The 18,880-nt window shown below is 46.2% G+C and overlaps 1 protein-coding gene across 1 annotated transcript in view; it reads right to left on the reverse strand.

The window, feature by feature from the left end:
- Positions 1-3,448: 3,448 nt before the first annotated feature.
- Positions 3,449-18,880, reverse strand: part of AMFR (autocrine motility factor receptor) — a 30,568-nt gene continuing 15,136 nt past the window's right edge. The window contains exons 9-14 of the mRNA XM_030457870.1: positions 17,052-17,242; positions 14,433-14,536; positions 12,755-12,889; positions 11,645-11,728; positions 5,788-5,972; positions 3,449-4,308 (exon numbers count right to left, since the gene is read on the reverse strand). Of these exons, the coding sequence (XP_030313730.1) occupies positions 4,158-4,308; positions 5,788-5,972; positions 11,645-11,728; positions 12,755-12,889; positions 14,433-14,536; positions 17,052-17,242 (850 nt within the window). The 3' untranslated portion in view covers positions 3,449-4,157. The remainder of the gene's footprint in view (positions 4,309-5,787; positions 5,973-11,644; positions 11,729-12,754; positions 12,890-14,432; positions 14,537-17,051; positions 17,243-18,880) is intronic.

Here is an 18,880-nt window from a genome sequence, read left to right on the forward strand (position 1 = left end):
CCGGCGGGATTTTTCCAACCCCACCTCCACCTCCTGGTTTACCAACTCCCTGCTCCAGGTTCGGATCCAAAAGCACAGCTCGGCCACGCTGGACAGGATTCCCCTCACCCCCTCCTGCCAGGAGGCTCAGGTTTCTTTTTTTTTTCCTTTTTTTTTTTTTTTTAGCTTTTTTTTTCCTTTTTTTTTGCTTTTTTTTCCTTTTTTTTTCCTTTTTTTTTCTTTTTTTGGGGTGTTTTTTTGTTGTTGTCGTTTTGGTTTTTTTCTATTAATTTTAACTCTTCCCACTGAATGCTTTCATGTGCTGCTTTCCCCCCCCTCTCAGCCCAGTCCTCTCTCTCTCTCCCCTCTAGTGAATGGTGTTTTTTTTTCTCTCATGTGGGGATGTTTGTGCTGCGAAATAAAAAAATAAAAAAAAAAAAAAAAAAAGAAAAAAAGAAAAAAACGAACATAAAAAGGAAAGAATGAAAATTATTTAAAGGTTTAAATAAATAAACACACACAAAAACCACAAAAAATAATAAAAAAAAAAAATCGAATGTAGTGTTTACATCAAAGCCACCGTTTCCATGACCAACCCCCCCTCATCATTTCTACTTTGATTAGTAACCAGAAGTCTTCACACTTTCACTTTTAAGAGTTACCTTTGCTGAAGCAGAGCAGTCACACCTGTTTAAAAGAAAAATAAATAAAGAGGAAACAAAAAAAAATTAAAAAAAAAAATAATAAAAAAAACCTATTATATATATATATAAAAAACCGCCAGGTCTTTCTAAGCCTTTCTATTACCAATCAGTGAGGTTTCTGTGATATATTACACACTGCCAATCTCTTTCTCTGACTAATGGAATAATTCATGTGTAGCTCAATAAAGAGAATGTTTGTCTGTACCCCGGGCTCTCCCCTCCCGTGCCTCTGCCTTCTTCTTCTTCTTTCCCTCCCTGCCTCTTTCCTAAGGAAGGAAGAAAAAAACAAAAAATACCCCAAACCCCACATTTTTGAGGGGTGGTGGCACGGGTAGGAGAGGCTAAGCCAAGAAATGGGGGTGGATTTGGGGGAGTTGGTCCTGCTTGGGCTTGGGTTGCTGCAGAGCATCAGCAGGAGGAATAATTCTGCCCTGCCAAGGAGGAAATTTGGGGAATTTCTTTTAGAAATGCAGAGGTGGGCAGCGGGGTGGGGCCTTCATCTTGTGGCAGCAGCAGACACCCCAAAACACAACGAGGGTTTTCCCCAAGCTGAGGTTCTGCAGCAGGGTTGGGGGGGCCTTTTTTAACACAATTTAGGTTTTTCACACAGGTTTTGTTGATTTTTTTTTTAATTCAATTTGGTGTGGGTTTTATTTCCCATAATTTGGGGGGGGGTCTATTTTTTTGTTGTGGTTTAGTGGGGGTTTTTTACACAATCTCCTCCATCCCAGGTGCCACAGAGCTGGCACTGAACATCAGGTGGGACCTTGTGGAGCTCATGTCCCTTGGTGCAGCTCCAGATGGTGACCAAGGAGTGGCTGCCAGGGTGGTCACTGTCCCCTCCTGAGCCTCAGGAACCCCCCGGGAGCACCCACAATCCCAGGGAAGGAGACCCCAAGGGTCAGGACCCTTCGTGGTGTTTTTTTTTTATCCCAAGGCCACCCATCAAACCTTCCCCCAGCTCCCCTACACATTGGAGTTTAATAAAAATACTCCCTGTCCCAGCAGCATCTCCTGACCAAGAGCTTCTTCTTCCAGGGTCCCAGAGATTCCTCAGGAGCTCATTATTGTCACAGGGGGGGTCCATCAAACTTCTCCTCAGATGATCTCCCCTTTCCCAGGGAAGCAGAGCCAGCCAAGAGGCCACCACTGGTCCATGGTGGCACAAAGCAGCCCCTGATGGCTTCAGGAAGTTGTTCTGCAAGAGTGCCATAGGCAGGGATGCTATCCAGGGCCCGCTCCTGAGGGAGGAAGGTCAGGAATCCCTCAGAAAGGAGGAGTTGATGTAACAAAGGCTGCCCAGAGCAGTGTTGGAGTCCCCATCTCTGGAGGTGCTCAAAACCCGTAGATGTGACACTTCAGGACATGGTCCAGTGGGCAGGGTGGTGTTGGGTTGGTAGTTGGGCTTCTGTCTCTTCCAGCCTTCATGGTTCTGATTCTGAGCAGGCAGAGGTGGTTTGGGAAGTGCTGCTGCCCCCCTCAAACTCAGGAACCTGGGGCTCTTCAACTCCTTTTTCAGGAGGTGGGAAGGAAATCTCCTCAGGACTCAGCTTTGCCTCCCGGGATGGTGGGCAGGCTGGGAGAGGATCTTGTCAAGGTGGTGGTGGTGAAAAATCAGTCCTGGTGGCAGACATCCCCTCTGAGAAGCTGAAGCAGGGGGCATTTGGCATCATCATCTGCAAAATCTCCCAGAGAAGCAGAAAGGAGAAACTCGAGGAAACCCAGAGCCCCAGGAAGGATTTCTGTGCTGTTTTCCCCTCTCCTGCCAGTAGTCAACCAGCTCTGTTGCTTGAATAAAGACCCAAATCCTCTCCAGCAGCTCTCATCCCTCTCATCCAGCAAGTTCAAAACCCCACATCATTCCTACAAGTCCCTCAAGACATTTTTTTCCTCCGTTTTCCCATTCACAGCACACCTGGATTCCACCACTCTGCACCCAAGGCTTGGGAAAAGCTTCCTGAGGGTACTGCTGGGTGGCTCTGTCCCCTTCACTCCAAGGAAGAAGCCAAGTGCAGGTGCTACGTTTGCAAAGGGAACACAAGAAGTCACACCAGAGAGATTTTCAAACTATTTCCAACACTGACCAAGGTTTTATTTTTGTCGTTTTAATTTTTAACAATAAAAACAAACGAGCTGTGCTCTGAGCAAAAAAACCCAAAGATCTCAAACAAGAAAATTCTCTGAAGTTTACTAAACAGCATTGCAAGGTAAGGCTTCCCAGAGAGTTTTACTGAAATAAATTATTTCCACCTAAACACCGACGCAACTCCTCTCATGAGACTCCCCTCTGAGTGTCCTAAAAACCAACAGTAAAAAAAGTTACAACAATTCTAGATAATACTGGGCTCCTTCTAAAGGACGGTGATACCAGAATGCACTCTTCAGAAGTTTAAAAAATAAGTCACTGCCATGTAAAAATCAACTACTGCAAGCTAGCATCAGGAGCTCCCAGCAATCTCCTGACAAAAGTTCTTTAGAAAAACGAGAGGTGGGGCTGCAGCCAGCCCAGAGTTCCTCTGCCCCAACGCCTCCAGTCTTGCTGAATAAAGTCACGGTGAAGTTGTGGGGTTAAAAAGCAAAATAAAAAGCAAGATTTCAGAGCCCTCTCTGTGCAGTGCCACCCGTGTGGCTCTGGAGTCCAGAACAAGCAGGTTTTCCTATCACACTGCCTTGGCTTATGGTAACACTGAGTGGCAGGGGCTTTGCCCTCACCCCATGGCCCTTCTTTTTCACTCCCTTTCCCCTCAGTCTCTCACTTGTTTCTGAAGGCAAAGAAAAGAAGCACAACCCTGGGGAGCAAACAGAGCCAGACCTCTGCCAGTGCAGAAGAGCCCAGCACCAGTAAACCCAACCAGCTCATGCTGGGACCGGTGTGAGCCGGCGCTTTGCTGCAGTTCATGAACTCGTTTCTCCTCTGCGTTCCATAGCCAACTTCCTGGGAGACATTCTGCAGCCAGGAACAGGGGCTGAGGAGCAGGCACCTGCCCATCCATGCAGGGTTTGCTGCAAATTCCAAAGCTCCTGCAAGAACCCTCCCCTGATCTGGAGCTGAGTGGGCCAGTGCCCTCTGTGCCCTGCACCCACAGCTGCTCGTCCCCAACACGCCGATTTCCCCAGGCTCTGCTGTGCACTCAGCCTGCAGCAGCAACACCCAGGGTTCAGAAATTGCCTTTTTGTTCCTGGAAGGGATTGACATCATGTAGAAAATATTACAAAACAAAACAAAACAAAAAAAAAAGGTTAATTTGTCAGCTGTCCAAACATTATTAAGACCACATGCTTTGTACAGCAGAGAGGCAGCCAGCTCACTCAGCAGCACAGCTAGCTGAATTCTGAAGTGACACTTTCCTGCTGGTACAGAAAGCGCAGGATTTGTTGGTGTTTTTTTGTATTTGATTTATTCATTCAACATTGCTCACGAGGAGGAGGAGAAGGAGGAGGAGAAGGAGGAGGAGGAAGGAGGGGCAACGAGTGCTAGGAGTTCTGCTGCATCTGAAGTCTGCGTTCGGCGGCGGCAGCGAGCGTCCTGCGGCGCAGGGTGACGGGGTCAGCAGATGCTCCCTCCAGGGGAGCTGAGGGCTTTTCTGGGGTCAGCTCCTCCTCAGAGGTTTTGTTTAAATAACGCCTGCAAGAGGAAAAAGGAAAAAGGTGGGTGAGCAGAGCCCACCTCATGTTGGCTCTGGAAAATCGATTCACAAAGGGATGGTGCGAGGCGGGCGGGAAGTGAGGATGGGGCTGGAGGCTTCTCAATCGTGCCCAAAGATGGGACAAGAGGCAATGGATATAAACTGGAGCTCAGGAGGTTCCACAGAAATATGAGGAAATTTTTTTTACTGTGAGGGTGAGGGAGCCCTGGCCCAGGCTGCCCAGGGGGGTTGTGGAGTCTCCTTCTTTGGAGACACTCAAAACCCCCCTGGAGGTGTCTGTGTGACTGCTGGAGGTGACCCTGCTGGGGCAGGGGGGTTGGACTCCAGGATCTTTCCAGGTCCCTTCCAACCCCTCACTTTCTGTGATTCTGTGAAATGCCTTGGTGAGAGTGCACACCAACTGTGTACTCAGTAAAAAACACAAACCCTGTATAACCTAGGACAGACTTTGCAGGGTTGCCAGAAGGTGAGGGCTCTACTCTTAACTCAGAGGCTATGGGCAAGTTCCTGAATCTCTGTCCCCATTATCCCACCCCTTGTAAGATGCTGGCAGTGTCCTGTATCAGAAGGCACTCCCTGATGACAAGGAGGAAGTCTTTAACAGAAGGGGCACTAGGGCTGCAAAGTACACAGTGAGGCAAAAATAAAAGAAAGCAGCTGCCAGAGTTAACACCCCAATGAACTCTTACACATTGTGCCAAAATACAGTAATTTACAGTCCCAGTGCTCTTCAGTGCCAGAAGGGAACCAGTAAATCAGAAAGTCAAAAATACTCAATCTTCCTAAATGGCATTTTTTAAACATCATGGAAAAACTACTCTGGGAGCAAGGCTATTTATGAAAAAAAAACCTCATAAAAGGTGTCATTCTCTCAGTTACGTGTATGAAGCCATTTCAGTGTGGAAAAAAGAAAACAAAAACCAAAAATAAAGCATAGGCAGGCTGGTAACACCAAAGGACACACAGCTCAATGTAGGTTTTGTAGACCCTTTCAGTAGTCTCCCTACGATACAAAGGAAGAGACAACACTTGCTACAAATAAGAAGTTTTCTCTGCACCACTAAAGCACCTTCCCTTCTTCTTTCATCAGCAACTGGGCATGAGTCAAGTTCATAAACATAACTGGAACGCACATGGAAGAAGCTGAACTCTACCTGCAACACCTCTTACTAGTTGGGCTAAAAGAAACAGCAGAAGCTGCAGAACCAATCCTCTGATTTCAGAGAGCTTTGCTCAGGATGCTGTGAGTGTGGTGGGACCCATGCTGCCACTTCAGAGTTGAGTTTATCAGCAACACTTCCCTTAGCCAGCACGCTGAGCCTGCTGGGGCAGGTGTGTTCATTCCTAGTGCTTTTTTTCAGCATCACACCAGGCTCTCAGTGGTCACAACCCATTTGAAACCCATTCTGGGGGACTATAACCAGGCGGCAAGGCTGGGTTTTTAGGAAGGAACCTACTTTCGAGCTTGCTGCAACAAGTCTTCCTTCCGCTGAACCAACATCCTCTGCCTTTCATCAGCTGACTTTGAGAAACGACTTCCCCTGGCCTCAAAATCTTCTTCTTCACCTGGTTCTGCTTCCATTTCATTGAATTCCACCATTTCTACCAGTCTTGAGTTGAGTTCAAGTGGCACTCTCTCGGTCTAAGAGAAAAGGAAAAAAACTCGTTCAGGTGTCGCAAGATTTTCTAGGAGGGAAATTTTCTGGGAGGGCTTCTTGGTATCAAACCCACAAACAACACTGAAATGTCATCTTCTGGGGCACTGGAAGAAACCAGACTCTCACCTGCTGTACCCAATTCCATTGGGCTCCTTTGAAAACCCCAGAACAAAGTGATCTCAAAAGATGTTCAAAGAGCCCATTTCTGTGAAGCTGTATCTTTTATGCCATGTTTGAAAGTAAGCTCAAAGCCAAACATTAATTACTCATAATTAATGCTCTGTGAAAACAGGGCCTTAGAAACAGCTGACTTGATGAGCAATGCAACAGTAAAAAGTTGAAAAAGCAGAAATCAAGGAACAAAACAGCAATGGTTTTTGCAGAGGATGTGCTCTTGAGAAGGGAATTTATGAGGCTTGGTTCACCAGAATTACCCATGCACTGGGGCTGCTGGAGCAAGGCTGGCAACTGTCCTGGGCACAGTGTGCCACTAAGAGAAGCTGGCAGCAACGTGGCATCTGGTCACCCCTGGCAGCTGCTGACAATGCTGAAGGGAAAAGGGAGGAATCTGGGAGCTAGCAGCAAATCCTGACCATCTCCTGTCATACAGTCAGAGAAACTCTGTGTCCTGGTCTGGGCCAGGATAAAGGGGATTTTCTGTCTTGTCCTTTTGCTTTCAGCTCAGTCTCTTGTCAGCAGCTGCACTTGCTGAAATTCACAGCAAGTTTCTCAGGCAGTGGCTGCTCCTGGGACTGATAACTCCATGGTTATAGTTACAGCCAGAGCCTGGTGTGCAGAGCCAGGGACACTGCTCAGCTCTGAGGAACAGTTTGCCCTCCAGAAGGAATAAAGAGGTCCCACCTGCAGCCTCCTTTGGGGAGGAACAGACAAGAGAGATGCCAGAACTGACCAAACAGAGGATTCCATCCCATACACCTCAGACTCTAGATAAATTGGAGGGATCACAAGGGCCAAGCCATGATTTCCTGCTTCCCTTCCTTCACCCAGCATCCTGGGAGGATTCTGTCTGTTCCTCTGCCTGTGCTCCTGATCCATTCCAGCCTGGATCTGTGTCTTCCTGCCTCCAGCTCCCAACTCCTGCTGACCCCAGGATTCCAGCCTGGACTTTCCCAGGGCTGCCCTGCAGCCTCAGTGGGGATGGGAGAGTTATTGGGGGAGAGGGGGGAGGAACCTGGGATCAATTTCCCTGTATATTTGTATAGATTTAGTATTTTTTCCTATTTATCATTCCTGTTTCATTAAAGTTGTGCAGTTTAGTTTCCAACCCCTAAGTCTCTCTCCTTTATTCTCTCTCCTTTCTTTATCAGGGAGGGGAGGGGGATTAATAGGGAGCATCTGGCATTTGGTTTAATTGCTGGGCAGTGCTAAACCCTGACACTCTGCAATGGAAAAGCAAGATGTTCCCGAGCATCAGGAAACAAATGACCTCAATGAGAGGTTTAATGGTTTAGCCATCAGTTGGTATCCCAGGGGATCACTCACCCAAGAAACATGCATCAGGGAGGTGTGAGCTCCTACCACCTAGCGCTGGGCCCTTGCTAAACCCACCACAGGAGCCACTGACACCAGGGGACCAGCACCCACAGCACCAGAGCTGCACCACAGGATGCAAATGTCCTGGTTTAACCCAGCAGGGCCCTCAATACCACATAACCACTCTCTGACTCTTCCCTGACAGGGAATCAGGGAGAGAAGCAGAAAGGTAAAGGTAGAGAGACCCTTGGGTTGAGATAAAAACAATTTAGTGACTGAAATACAATGGAATAATAATAGAATACACAAAAATGTGCTGCACAATGCAGCTGCTCAGCAGGAGCAGCTGACCAATGCCCAGCCAGTCCCTGGCTAGTGATTCTGGAAGAGAGAGATCCCAAAAGTGCAGCCCCAGGAAAGAGAGAGAGAGAGATCTTCCCAGGCAACTCTCACCTCTGTGCTGAGCATGACATTCATGCTATGGAATATTCCAGCAGCCAGTTTGGATCCCTTGCTCTGGCTCTGCTCCCTCCCAGCTCCTTGAGCAGAGCACAGGGAGCTGGGAAGCCCTTGATTTCTTAGTGACAACTGGGAACATCCCAACATTCTTCCCATAGTAAATCCCATGCTAAATCCAAAGCACAGTCCTATTCTAGCTACTCGGGAGAAATTTTTGCTCCATCCCTGCTGAAACCAGGACAGCAACACCTGGGTTTCAGCAGCTGATGTGCAAAACAAGTTGAGTCACACCAAAGCCCTAGGGATGTACAGTGATGGCACCTCCCCAGCACGGTGTCTTCAGAGAGCTGAAGCCCAGACAAATGTCACTTCCCATCAGGCAGGGGAACCAAGAAAAGGGACACCAGGGCCCATGCCCAAGCAGCCTTAAATAGAATCACATCTCCTGCTTGTTCCAGCAAAACCCCTGAGGTCCTTTGGTTTGGGGAAGGGCTCCTGGATCACCCGTGGGGATAACACCAGGGGGTATTGCTAGACTGCCTCAAAGCAATGCCACGTTCAAGAGGAGGAAGAGACAGCTTCACAGAATCATAGAATTGGCTGGGTTGGAAGGGAGATCAGAGATCATCAAGTCCAACCCTTGATCCACTCCCCCTGTGGTTCCCAGCCCATGGCACTCAGTGCCACATCCAGGCTCTTTGGAAAGATCTCCAGACACGGAGAATCCACTCCTTCCCTGGGCAGCCCATTCCAATGCCTGATCACCCTCTCCAGAAAGAAATTCTTTCTCATCTCCAACCTAAACCTCCCCTGGCACAACTTGAGACCCTGCCCTCTTGTCTTGCTGAGAGTTGCCTGGGAAAAGAGCCCAACCCCCCCCTGGCTCCAACCTCCTTTCAGGGAGTTGCAGAGAGTGATGAGGTCTCCCCTGAGCCTCCTCTTCTCCAGCCTCAACACCCCCAGCTCCCTCAGCCCTTCCTCACAGCAATTCTGCTGGATCTCTTCACAGCCTCCTTGCTCTTCTCTGGACCTGCTCCAGCACCTCAAGCTCCTTCCTGAGCAGAGGGGCCCAGAACTGGACACAGGACTCAAGCTGTGGCCTCACCAGGGCTGAGCACAGGGGCAGAATCCCTTCCCTGGACCTGCTGGCCACGCTGTTCCTGAGCCAGCCCAGGATGCCATTGGCCTTCTTGGCCACCTGGGCACACTGCTGGCTCCTCTTCAGCTTCCTGGCAATCCAGACTCCCAGGTGTCCCCCCCATGGATTTTACCCAGGGCCAGGGCAACCTCAGCAGAGCCAGAACCTGACTGCTGCTTCCTAATACCACCCAGGTGAACACAGACTGATGGGTAAATCAGTGAGGAGGGCACTCATTGTGGCTCTTGTCCAGACGACATAATTTTCTTTTGTCCTCTAAACCATTTGTATTAGAAGATGCAAGCTAGCTCACCAAAGCTTTTTTTTTTTTCCCCCCTTAACATTACAAAGATACAAAAGCCAATACCCAGAGCTTGTTTTATCTAAATACAGAAACAGTTTTTGGAGATGTTTTTGAGAAAAAAAACCTAATAAAATAAAAATCAAAATTAATTGCAGCAAATGTTGTGACAATCCTCAGTATGACAGCAGATCCTAGATGCAGAAATCTGTACACTACAGAAACTATTCCTTCCTTCAAGCACCAAGAGAAAAAGAAGTTTGTTGCATGAAAGCCATGTGAGTCCTCAGAGGTGTCTCTAAATAAAGCCAAATTGCCACCAGCAATGACAGTAAACTGGATTCTCCAGGGAAAGGGGAGCAAGAGCTGCACCAGGCAAGCTTCAGCTTCAGCACAGCATCTTAGGAGTTTGCAGAGTCCTACCCAATCTCCAGCCAGAATTACAAAACCAGAGAAACAAACACACAAAATGAATTTCACATGTCATCTTTAAATATATTTCAGCACATGGAAAGAGAAGCTGGCAGAAAGCTGTTGTTGGTGCTCTGGGATCTGTTCTCACTTAGAGTAACAGCAGAGTTATAAAAGATGGGAAGAATAGGATTGGTTTGGAGAGTGAGTACATATAGAATTAGAGATCCTGCTGGAAAAATCAGCATTTCAGTGGAGAAAAGTCTGTGCACAGCATCTCACTGAAGTGCACTTAAGACTGTTAGAAGCTGTCCACGTTTAGAGAATCATCTCAGAAACCTTTAACACAACTTACACTGTGACAGTGCTGAGATGTCTCTACACTACCCATACATTATGTCATCCCTGCCATCCCAAAATCATAAGCTACATCTGGGGAGGGGAGAATCAGTCACTTATCATTTGCAGAAAGAGAAGTTTTACTCAAAGAAAAGGGAAAATGCCATCAAAACCTTCAGGACAACCCAGAAGGTCACCAAAGAGTTGCTAGGGCAGCATTTTTATTCCTGTAGTTCTGCAACTCCTACCCCAGGCTCTTCCCAAGCACCTGTGCCAATCCCCACCACTTCAGCCTCAACTGCACCACCACACCAGATATGCCTTGTCTGTCCTGCAGCCCTGCTAAGGAGGGAACTCCCACAGTTCCACTGCAGTTGAGCAACAGGCTGGCTATTTAAGTTACTCTCTGCAGAGGCAGAAAGTTGCACCCCTCACAAATTCACTCCCTAAGCCAGTGGAAAGGTTTACAGAGCAGACACCCTCATGATTTTGCTGTCACAGGGAAAACAAAATCAGAATGAGACTTTATTCTACTCACAGGCTATTTTTGTGCTTTATGCATAAAAGGCTTGCAGTGTCTTGGTCCTATTTGTATCCCACTCCATTCACACCAAACTCCCCATGTCTCCTGGTGCTTCCTCCAGAACACAACACAATTCCTATGCCCAGAAGACAAATACTTCTCATTTTAAGGGAAGTGAAGTGTCTGGAGACTTACAGAATGGGAATAGGAAAACCACCCTGCTCTTCATCTGCCATAGATGGGTATGGACCTGACTGAACATGAACAGGGATCTTTTCCTGTTCTTTGTATCACTTGAGAGCACTTTCCTCCAGGGACAAAAAAGGAAAGCACACAGTTAACTCCTTCTAGGAGCACCATGCTCAAATCTTATTCCTGTGATCCAGTTGCCTGGCAGGGTTATTTCTGGTGTGAAATGCAAGGAAGGGCTGCCACCAATTTGAGCTGGTGTGGAACCCAACCCACTCCTCTGTCCAGGCAGCTTCTAATAGGGTTGGACTTGATGATTTCAGAAGTCCCTTCCAACCCAGCCAATTCTATGATTCTATGATTGAAGCACCTACTCCAGAAATACATTTTTGCCAGTGCTGGTGAAGGGACTAGGTAGAAAGTCTTATAAAGAGAGGCTGAGGGGGAAGGGGTTGTTTAGGCTGGAGGGGACTTGGGGGGGGGGGCTTATCACTCCCTAAAACTACCTGAAGGGAGGTTGTAGTCAGGTGGAGGTCAGGCTCTTCTCCCAGAGAGCTAGTGAGGAGAGGGCATGGCCTGAAGCTGCACCAGGGGAGGTTTAGGCTGAATATCAGAAAGAAATTTCTCACAGAGAGGGTGATCAGACATTGGAATGGATTGCCCAGGGAAGGGATGGACTCACTGTCACTGGAAGTGGGTCCAGCTTCTATGGTAGTGCCAGGTCATAGGCTGGACTTGATGATCTCAATAATTCTAGGATTCTATAATAGGGCTTTCTGCTCATTTTTTTATGCCAAATTACCTGGGTGACAGTTTCAGCATCCTCCTGCTCAGTGCTGTGTCGTTCCAGGGAACTGTTCAGTGCAGGTCTCATGCTCTCTGCACGCTGAAATGCAAACATTGGGGATTTGATACAGTGTGGGGGAAAACAGCAAAACAAACCTGAACTCCTTGAACACATCCAAACCCTGCCCCCTCTGCAACATCACCTGTTAGGTTCAATTTAGAAAGAGGAAAGTCAGAAATAAACAGAGTGCACTGTGCTGAAAGAGAATTCTCTCTGCTTCCCAACATGCTGACTCCAGATAACAGCACTACCTGATGTGTGCAGAACCAGAATTCAATATTCTTTTTAAACAGAAACATTGTCCCCAGACTGCTTTCCTGAAACCTGCCACCACCATTTAAGAACAAGGCATCATTTTGCTGACTACTTTCTTTGCAGAAAACCTTCCTAAGTGCTACAATTCAATTATCTGGCAGCAGAGAAATCAGCTGGAAATGTTCTAAAGGCTCTGCACAAGGGTGACAGAGAACAGCTGCTTTAATTGAGCAAATATTTGTCTCTAGTCTAGCTAGGACATTTTCAGTGCATTTGTGGTACTGACTGAATACACTGCAATTACAGAGATTTACACAAAGAAAAAACACATCCCAAGGTTTGGGTTTTTTACTAGAATTTGGCACTATATAATAGTGTTTGAGACTCACTTCATGCATCCTCCAATTCAACCACAATCAATCAGGGGCAAGCCCTAGGGCATGGGTGACAGCCTCCTACTGCTCTTCATAAGGGGAATACCCTGTGTTAAAAATGCTAAAGCATACCCAAGAACCATCCTAACACATTAAAAGGCCTTCTAGGGGCCACAGAAAGGAACAGACACTTTGAGCTCAACCACAAGCCACTGGAAGACATTCTAATTCAGTCAGTTCTTGCAAGGTGGAGATACAACATACACTAAAACCAATTCAGTGCTTCACATTGCATCTTCCTACAGGTAAAAAAGACCTATAGTGCAGTTAGCAAAGCTGAGCTCACCAGTGCTTCAACTTACCTCATTCCTTCACTCCTTATGAAGAGGCTTGGTGAGCAAGTCAGTTGTTTCAGGGGGATGGTTTGATCCCTTACCTGTGTGGGGAAAGGTACTTGGATGCGTCCTTCCAGGATGTTGTCAGTGGTGATCTCCACAGAACGAGTTAACTGCAGATCCTGGAGAACTACATGATAAGGAACCTGAGGGAACATCTCCTGAATCTGATGTGCCTGGAGAAAACAAGATTTATCCAGTCAGGATCAGCAGGAAACAAGAGGTAGCTGGCAAGTGTCTCAACAGAAAAGAGATTCTATAAAAATAACAGTTCAAAGACTCTCTTTTATATGATAACCTAGACAGAGAAAGCAAAACAAGAGCAAGAAAACCCCGACTGGAATTGATGGGAAATATTTTCACTCCATTGAAGCCAACAGCAAAACTGGAATTCCTATGGAGACACCACATGGTCCTGAAAATTCCTGTTCCTGAGCAGTGCTTGTAGATGCACAAAAGCTTCAGAAGCTTCCCAGCCCTCCTCTTATGACAGCCTTTTAAATGAAGAGCTGTACAAAATTCACAAGTGACTGAAAGTAACATCAGCACTGGGAAAAAATATCATTTTTCTTTGCCCTAGACAGGTTCTAAAATGGTATTGGTAAGGACAAATGGATTAAGTTTTAATAACCTCTTCTCTCCAGGCCACCCTGCCTACAGACCAGTTTAACAGGGTCTGAAAGCTCAAGTAAATTAAACTGAGTTGTCAGGAAACTGTTATTATTGAATTTCAAGGTACTTAAATAATATCCAAATTAAACAGATAAAAGTAAAAGAGCAGAGAATTAATATGCTTTTAGAGTCTAACAGCTATACTTCATTAAATATTAAAATCTCTAATTTTCATCTAATGTTGAAAGTTGAGGGAAAATGGGGGGGTGGAATGAGAACAGCAATAAGGAGTTTGGAGAGCAAAGCAATGACTGTGGCCCAGCTGACAGTGAGTTCAAACACAAGCAGCCACATTAAAACCTAACTCTCCAATGTGCCAACTTGTGACCAAAACAACTGATTTAGCATTTCAGCCTCCAGCCTTTCCCTTGAACTAGTTCCCTAGGTTTTAATTCAGTAACACAAAGATAAATCTCTATTATTTCCTAGTTTTCTATTAAAAATGTGTAATTCTTCAATAGTTTGCTAGCCTGCACCTCTCCATTCCAGTAGGCATTTTAAGTGCAGTGCTTCTAAAAATGCACAATGCTAAGAAATCAATACTTGTCCTTAACAAAAACCTATTTTTATCACTGTGTCCAGTAAAAGAAAAGATAAACTGATCTTAGATGTAGAGTCCCTGCATATTTAACTAGTAAATCATCTGCCAATACCTTACCACTCCCTGTCTCCAACCCCTTACAAAGTGTGCCCTTGTCCTGTTGAGGCTTGCAGTCTTACTGCAGGAGTGAAGGTAAGCATTGAACAAATCTGAAGAAGTTGCACTAAGCAAGCTGAAAAAACATCTGCTATCTACACAGGCACTGCATGCTATTTTTCTCCCTCATTTACCTACTTCCAGATCTGTTCTTTTATGTTTGCACATAGGAACCAACACGTAGTCCTAACCTCACTAAAGTAAAGCTTCTCACACTCAAAACCAGCTGCCATGTAGCACCTAAACACTGGTTTGACTCTCCTCCCCTGTGTTCTCCATCCACATATCCCACTTCCTCTCTCAGAGTAAAAATCAGAAGGCTGAGATGCAAACTATTACAGTAGTCTTACCATAGCATTAAGCTGGGAGTTGCTGGCTTGTGCAATACCAAGGATGTTTGTAGTGTGCATCACTTCTACTGAAAAGCTGGGCAGCCAGCTGGCAATTCGAGAGCCTAAGAATAAGAAATCACCAAGAAAGTCAAGTAAGAGTATGAGGTTGTCAGCAGACAAAGCACTTCTACGTGTTATTAAGTCAGAGTCTTCACATTTCCACATGGTACACATGGAGAGTTCTGCAGTGCCATCCATCCCAAAGGTCTCCCAAACATGGAGATGGCTGAAATAAATCAGTAATTGCTGGTATTCTCTTCAAACACACTATCAGTGGCTCAACAATCTGAGGGCTAGAAGAGAATCAAGACAACAGCACATCCTTGTTTTCACAGAAATCATTGAATGGTTAAGAGTGAGGGAACTTAAAGATCACCCATCCAGTTGCAGGTGGGCAGGGACACCTCTTTTTTTTTTTTTTGTTTCCTTGTTTTAACGTTCCCATTACAGAGAAAATTAAAATAATCCAGAGTGAAATTCAGCTCTGGAATACTTTACCAAGTCTAGCAATTCTCCTAAAAACAGGCCAGCTTCTAAACTGGCTGAATCTGCTCTCAAAATGAGTCAGCTGCACATGGCTGGCATCACTGAGAAAATATTATTATAAAGGGACACACAGTCACTGAACAAAGTGATTGCTGCAAGTGTGTGCTTAGGGTCAGCAGAGTAGGGCACACAGCTGCCTTCTTCCTCCTTCCTCCTCCTCCTCCTAGCTCTATGGCACTTCTCCTTCTATCTCCACAGCAATTTTGCAGACCTGCACACTCCTGGGGAGGACAGCTATCAAAAACCAGAGTAGTATTCTAAATAAAAATGTCCTTTGGAGAAATAAAGCACCCCAAAACTGAGAGCTATGCAAGAAGCTACCAGCCAGTCTCAGCGTACCTAGAGATGCCTGACCTTCCTCTGCTCATTATTCTCCTCCCATCATCTCTAAAAAAGATTGCAAACCAGTACAGATGAAGAACTGGTCACAGTGTAACTTTGCAGCACCTCAGCTGCATCCTGGAAGCTCCCAAAAGACAGAGCCCAAAGCTGAGTACTTGCATTAATGAAACCTTTTGAGGAGCAACACCACTGCACTCCAGAACCAGGGAAACTGTGAAGACAAGAACAATAATTCCAAAACTGAGATTTTGAAAGGTAAGGAACAGAAGCTGTCTCTTTCAGAACAAGTCTGTCTGCACACACAGAGCTCATAATGCTCTGAAATCACATCTGCTTTGTGAGGAGTTACAACACATCACTGAAATCACTGAGCTTTCCATGGGGGCAGAAGAAGAGGGCTGGATTGTGCAGAGAGAAACTCCATGAGGTTCAACATGGCCAGCTGTCGGGCACTGCTGCTAGGGAGGGACCACCCCATACACAAGTTAAGGACTGACCTGCTGGAAAGCAGCTCTTTGGAAAAAGACCTGGGAATCCTGATGGACAACAGGATGGCCACGAGCCTGTCATGTGCCCTTGGGGCCAAGAAAGCCAATGGCACACTTGGGGCACACCAAGAGGAGTGTGCAAGCAGGTCAAGGGAGGTTCTCTTCCCACTTTACTCTGCCCTGGTGAGGCCCCGTGTGGAATACTGGATTCAGTTCTGGGCTTCCCACTTCATGAAGGAGAAGGAAGTGCTGGAGAATGTCCAGCACAGAACCAGTAAGATGATGAGGGGACTGGGAGCATCCACCATACAAGGGAAAGCTGCTGGAGCTGGGGCTGTTCAGCCTGGAGAAGAGGAGACTGAGGAGGAGGAGGTGTCTCATCAATGCTTAGAAATATCTAAAGGGCAGGTAGGTGTTGGGAGGATGGGACCAGACTCTTTTCAGTCATGTCCAGTGACAGGACAAGGGGCAATGGTCACAAATTGGAACACAGGAGGTTCAACCAAAACATAAGGAAAAACTACTTCACTGTAAGAGTAACAGAGCACTAGAAGAGGCTGCCCAGAGAGGTGGGGGAGTCTGGAAACATTCCAAATCTGCCTGGATGCCATCCTGCACAACCTGCTCTAGATAGAACCTGCTCTGGCAGGTGGGCTGGACGAGATGATCTCCAGAAGTCCCTTCCAACCCCTAACACTGAGGGTCTGTGGTATATAAAACCATTCTGGTTACATGACTGCCTAAGAATAAGCTTCTGCAGACTTCTGCACCTGACCAAGCACTTCAAGTTGCTTGTAACCTGGGCAACAAAAAGACTTTTGACAACCTGTTAGCTAGAGTCAAGGGAAAAGATCAACTTTTAGACTGCACCACCAAGGTTTTTTTCCTCTCTATCACCTGACAGCAAATTAGGACAGACACATGGATTTCCTATTCTGTTGGCCAGCATGGCAACGATTAAGTGCCAGCATTAAAGCTGCTAACCACAACTAATTAAGGAAAAGGGAGCACTTGGACAAAGTCTTTCAAGAAAACTCTAGCTCTGGCCAACCCCAGAGCTCTTGCTGTAAGAAACATACATGTTTGACAAACTCGAGTAGAGGCACAGTTTAAGTTTGGACTGAATCATGGGCAGAACTCCCTTCTACAGAAAACTGTTCATTTGGGCAATGGCATCAGAAGTCCAACCTGCTCAGCTTACCATCAAAGTGGAAGAAGTGATTGTGTTGGTTCAGGCGTGGTCTGCCTTCTGCTACTGCCACAGGGACCAGGTTCTCATCCAGATTCTCCCTCTGGTGATCCTCCCTCACATGGTGGCTGTCAGTGATATTAAGAGACATCCTGCAGGTGGGGCAAGATGTATCTTGTTCCAACCAGGACCTCAGGCAGGAGCTGACAGGAAAACACAAACATTATGGTGAGCTTGCAGCATTTTTCCAAGACATCAGTATCATGAGTACATCAAGAAGCTGCAGCATATTCTGTACAGAACACCAACACGTGGACTGCTGAAATATAATTTATGAGGTACACTTGATGAGCTTCTGATAACTCTGGCAGAGGTATCTTCTTTCTTTCAGCTGAAAATACTCAAGCATTTGCTTTTTTTAAACAAGCTTGCAGGTTTATCACAAATTTAAAACACTCTCCAAGTTTTGCCTGAAAGGAGGAGACAAAGTGTTTCTCTACTCTCACCATCTTCTCTTGAAAAATGACCAAAAAAAAAAAAAAACCCAACTGGACCATTATTTAAAATACATTGACATATTCTCAAAGCAGTTCTGCCACTGTCATGTGGCAGTGGCACCTCCAAAGTTCTTCAAGTACCTTCTCAAAAATATCAATACCCAAACCACCACCAAAGTGAGTACCACACTGGGACCTCTTGAAACACAGTTATTCATGTTAGCTAGTGCTCTGCCATTACAAGGTTTACTCAATTCTGAATATTTGCTGTCTTGCAGAAAGTGAGAAGTGTTTGAAATGCAAGTTTAAACACTCAGAGCTGTGCCTGCTATTTGATTCAGACTGATATGACCCACTTGTGGTATTTGTTGGCATGTTAAACCTGATTTTCAGCATGGAAAAACTGAGTTTCACAGAACTGAACACATCTCAATCCTACACACTTGCAGGGTGTTTGTTTTGTTGGTTTCTTTTCCAGCAGAAGCTCTCAAAACACTTCAGAAAGGTTGTGACATGAAATTCAAGTAAACTTTTCCCCAAATTGTGAATTTCCAAATGGAACAAATGGAGTACAGGCAGAGACCACAGGTTTGGGCTGACAGAGCAAGGAAAAAGCCTTAACTGCAGGATTATAACCAAGTTCTGCACAATTCCTGAAGCTCTGCCATACAGAGATGTTGCCAAAGTGTTTTCCACCATATTTAAATGAAGGAATACAAATCAGTGATGGGCTTCCCAGGAGCAACCAAAGCACTACAGTAAAAATCTACCATCTTCCAGCACCCTGGTCACCAAGACAGCCAGGATGTGAGCACTTCTGATGCTTTCCAACTTCATCACTGCAGCAAAACCACAACTGTACTGGAAAGGTCACTTGTGAAACACCCAGAGAGACACAAGCTACCACCACACTGCTGCTCCTCAGTGGCTCAACCTCTGATGAGCTGGAATGGATACAAACCTGCCTCAGCACCAAGCCCTGAAGGCTCACAGCAAGTATTTAAAAGCCATGCAGATCACAGAAACACAGAATCATCAAGGTGAAAATACCTCTAACACCATCAAGTCCAACCATCTGCCCTACAACCCCTAACCACTAAACCACCCACTGTAGCACCTCACCTCCTCATCTTTTGATTAACACCTCCAGGGATGGTGCCTCCACCACCTCCCTGGGCAGCCTGTTCCAATCTTTAACCACTCTTCCTGTGAAGAAATTTTTCTAGAAGAACCTGAACCTCCCCTGGTGGAGCCTGGCCCCGCTTCCTCTTGTCCTGTCACTGGTGACCAGGGAGAAGAGGCCAACATCTGTCTCACTGCAACCTCCTTTCAGGGAGTTGTGGG

This window comes from Calypte anna, chromosome 11 (assembly GCF_003957555.1).
Source record: "Calypte anna isolate BGI_N300 chromosome 11, bCalAnn1_v1.p, whole genome shotgun sequence".
Classification (NCBI taxonomy): domain Eukaryota; kingdom Metazoa; phylum Chordata; class Aves; order Apodiformes; family Trochilidae; genus Calypte; species Calypte anna.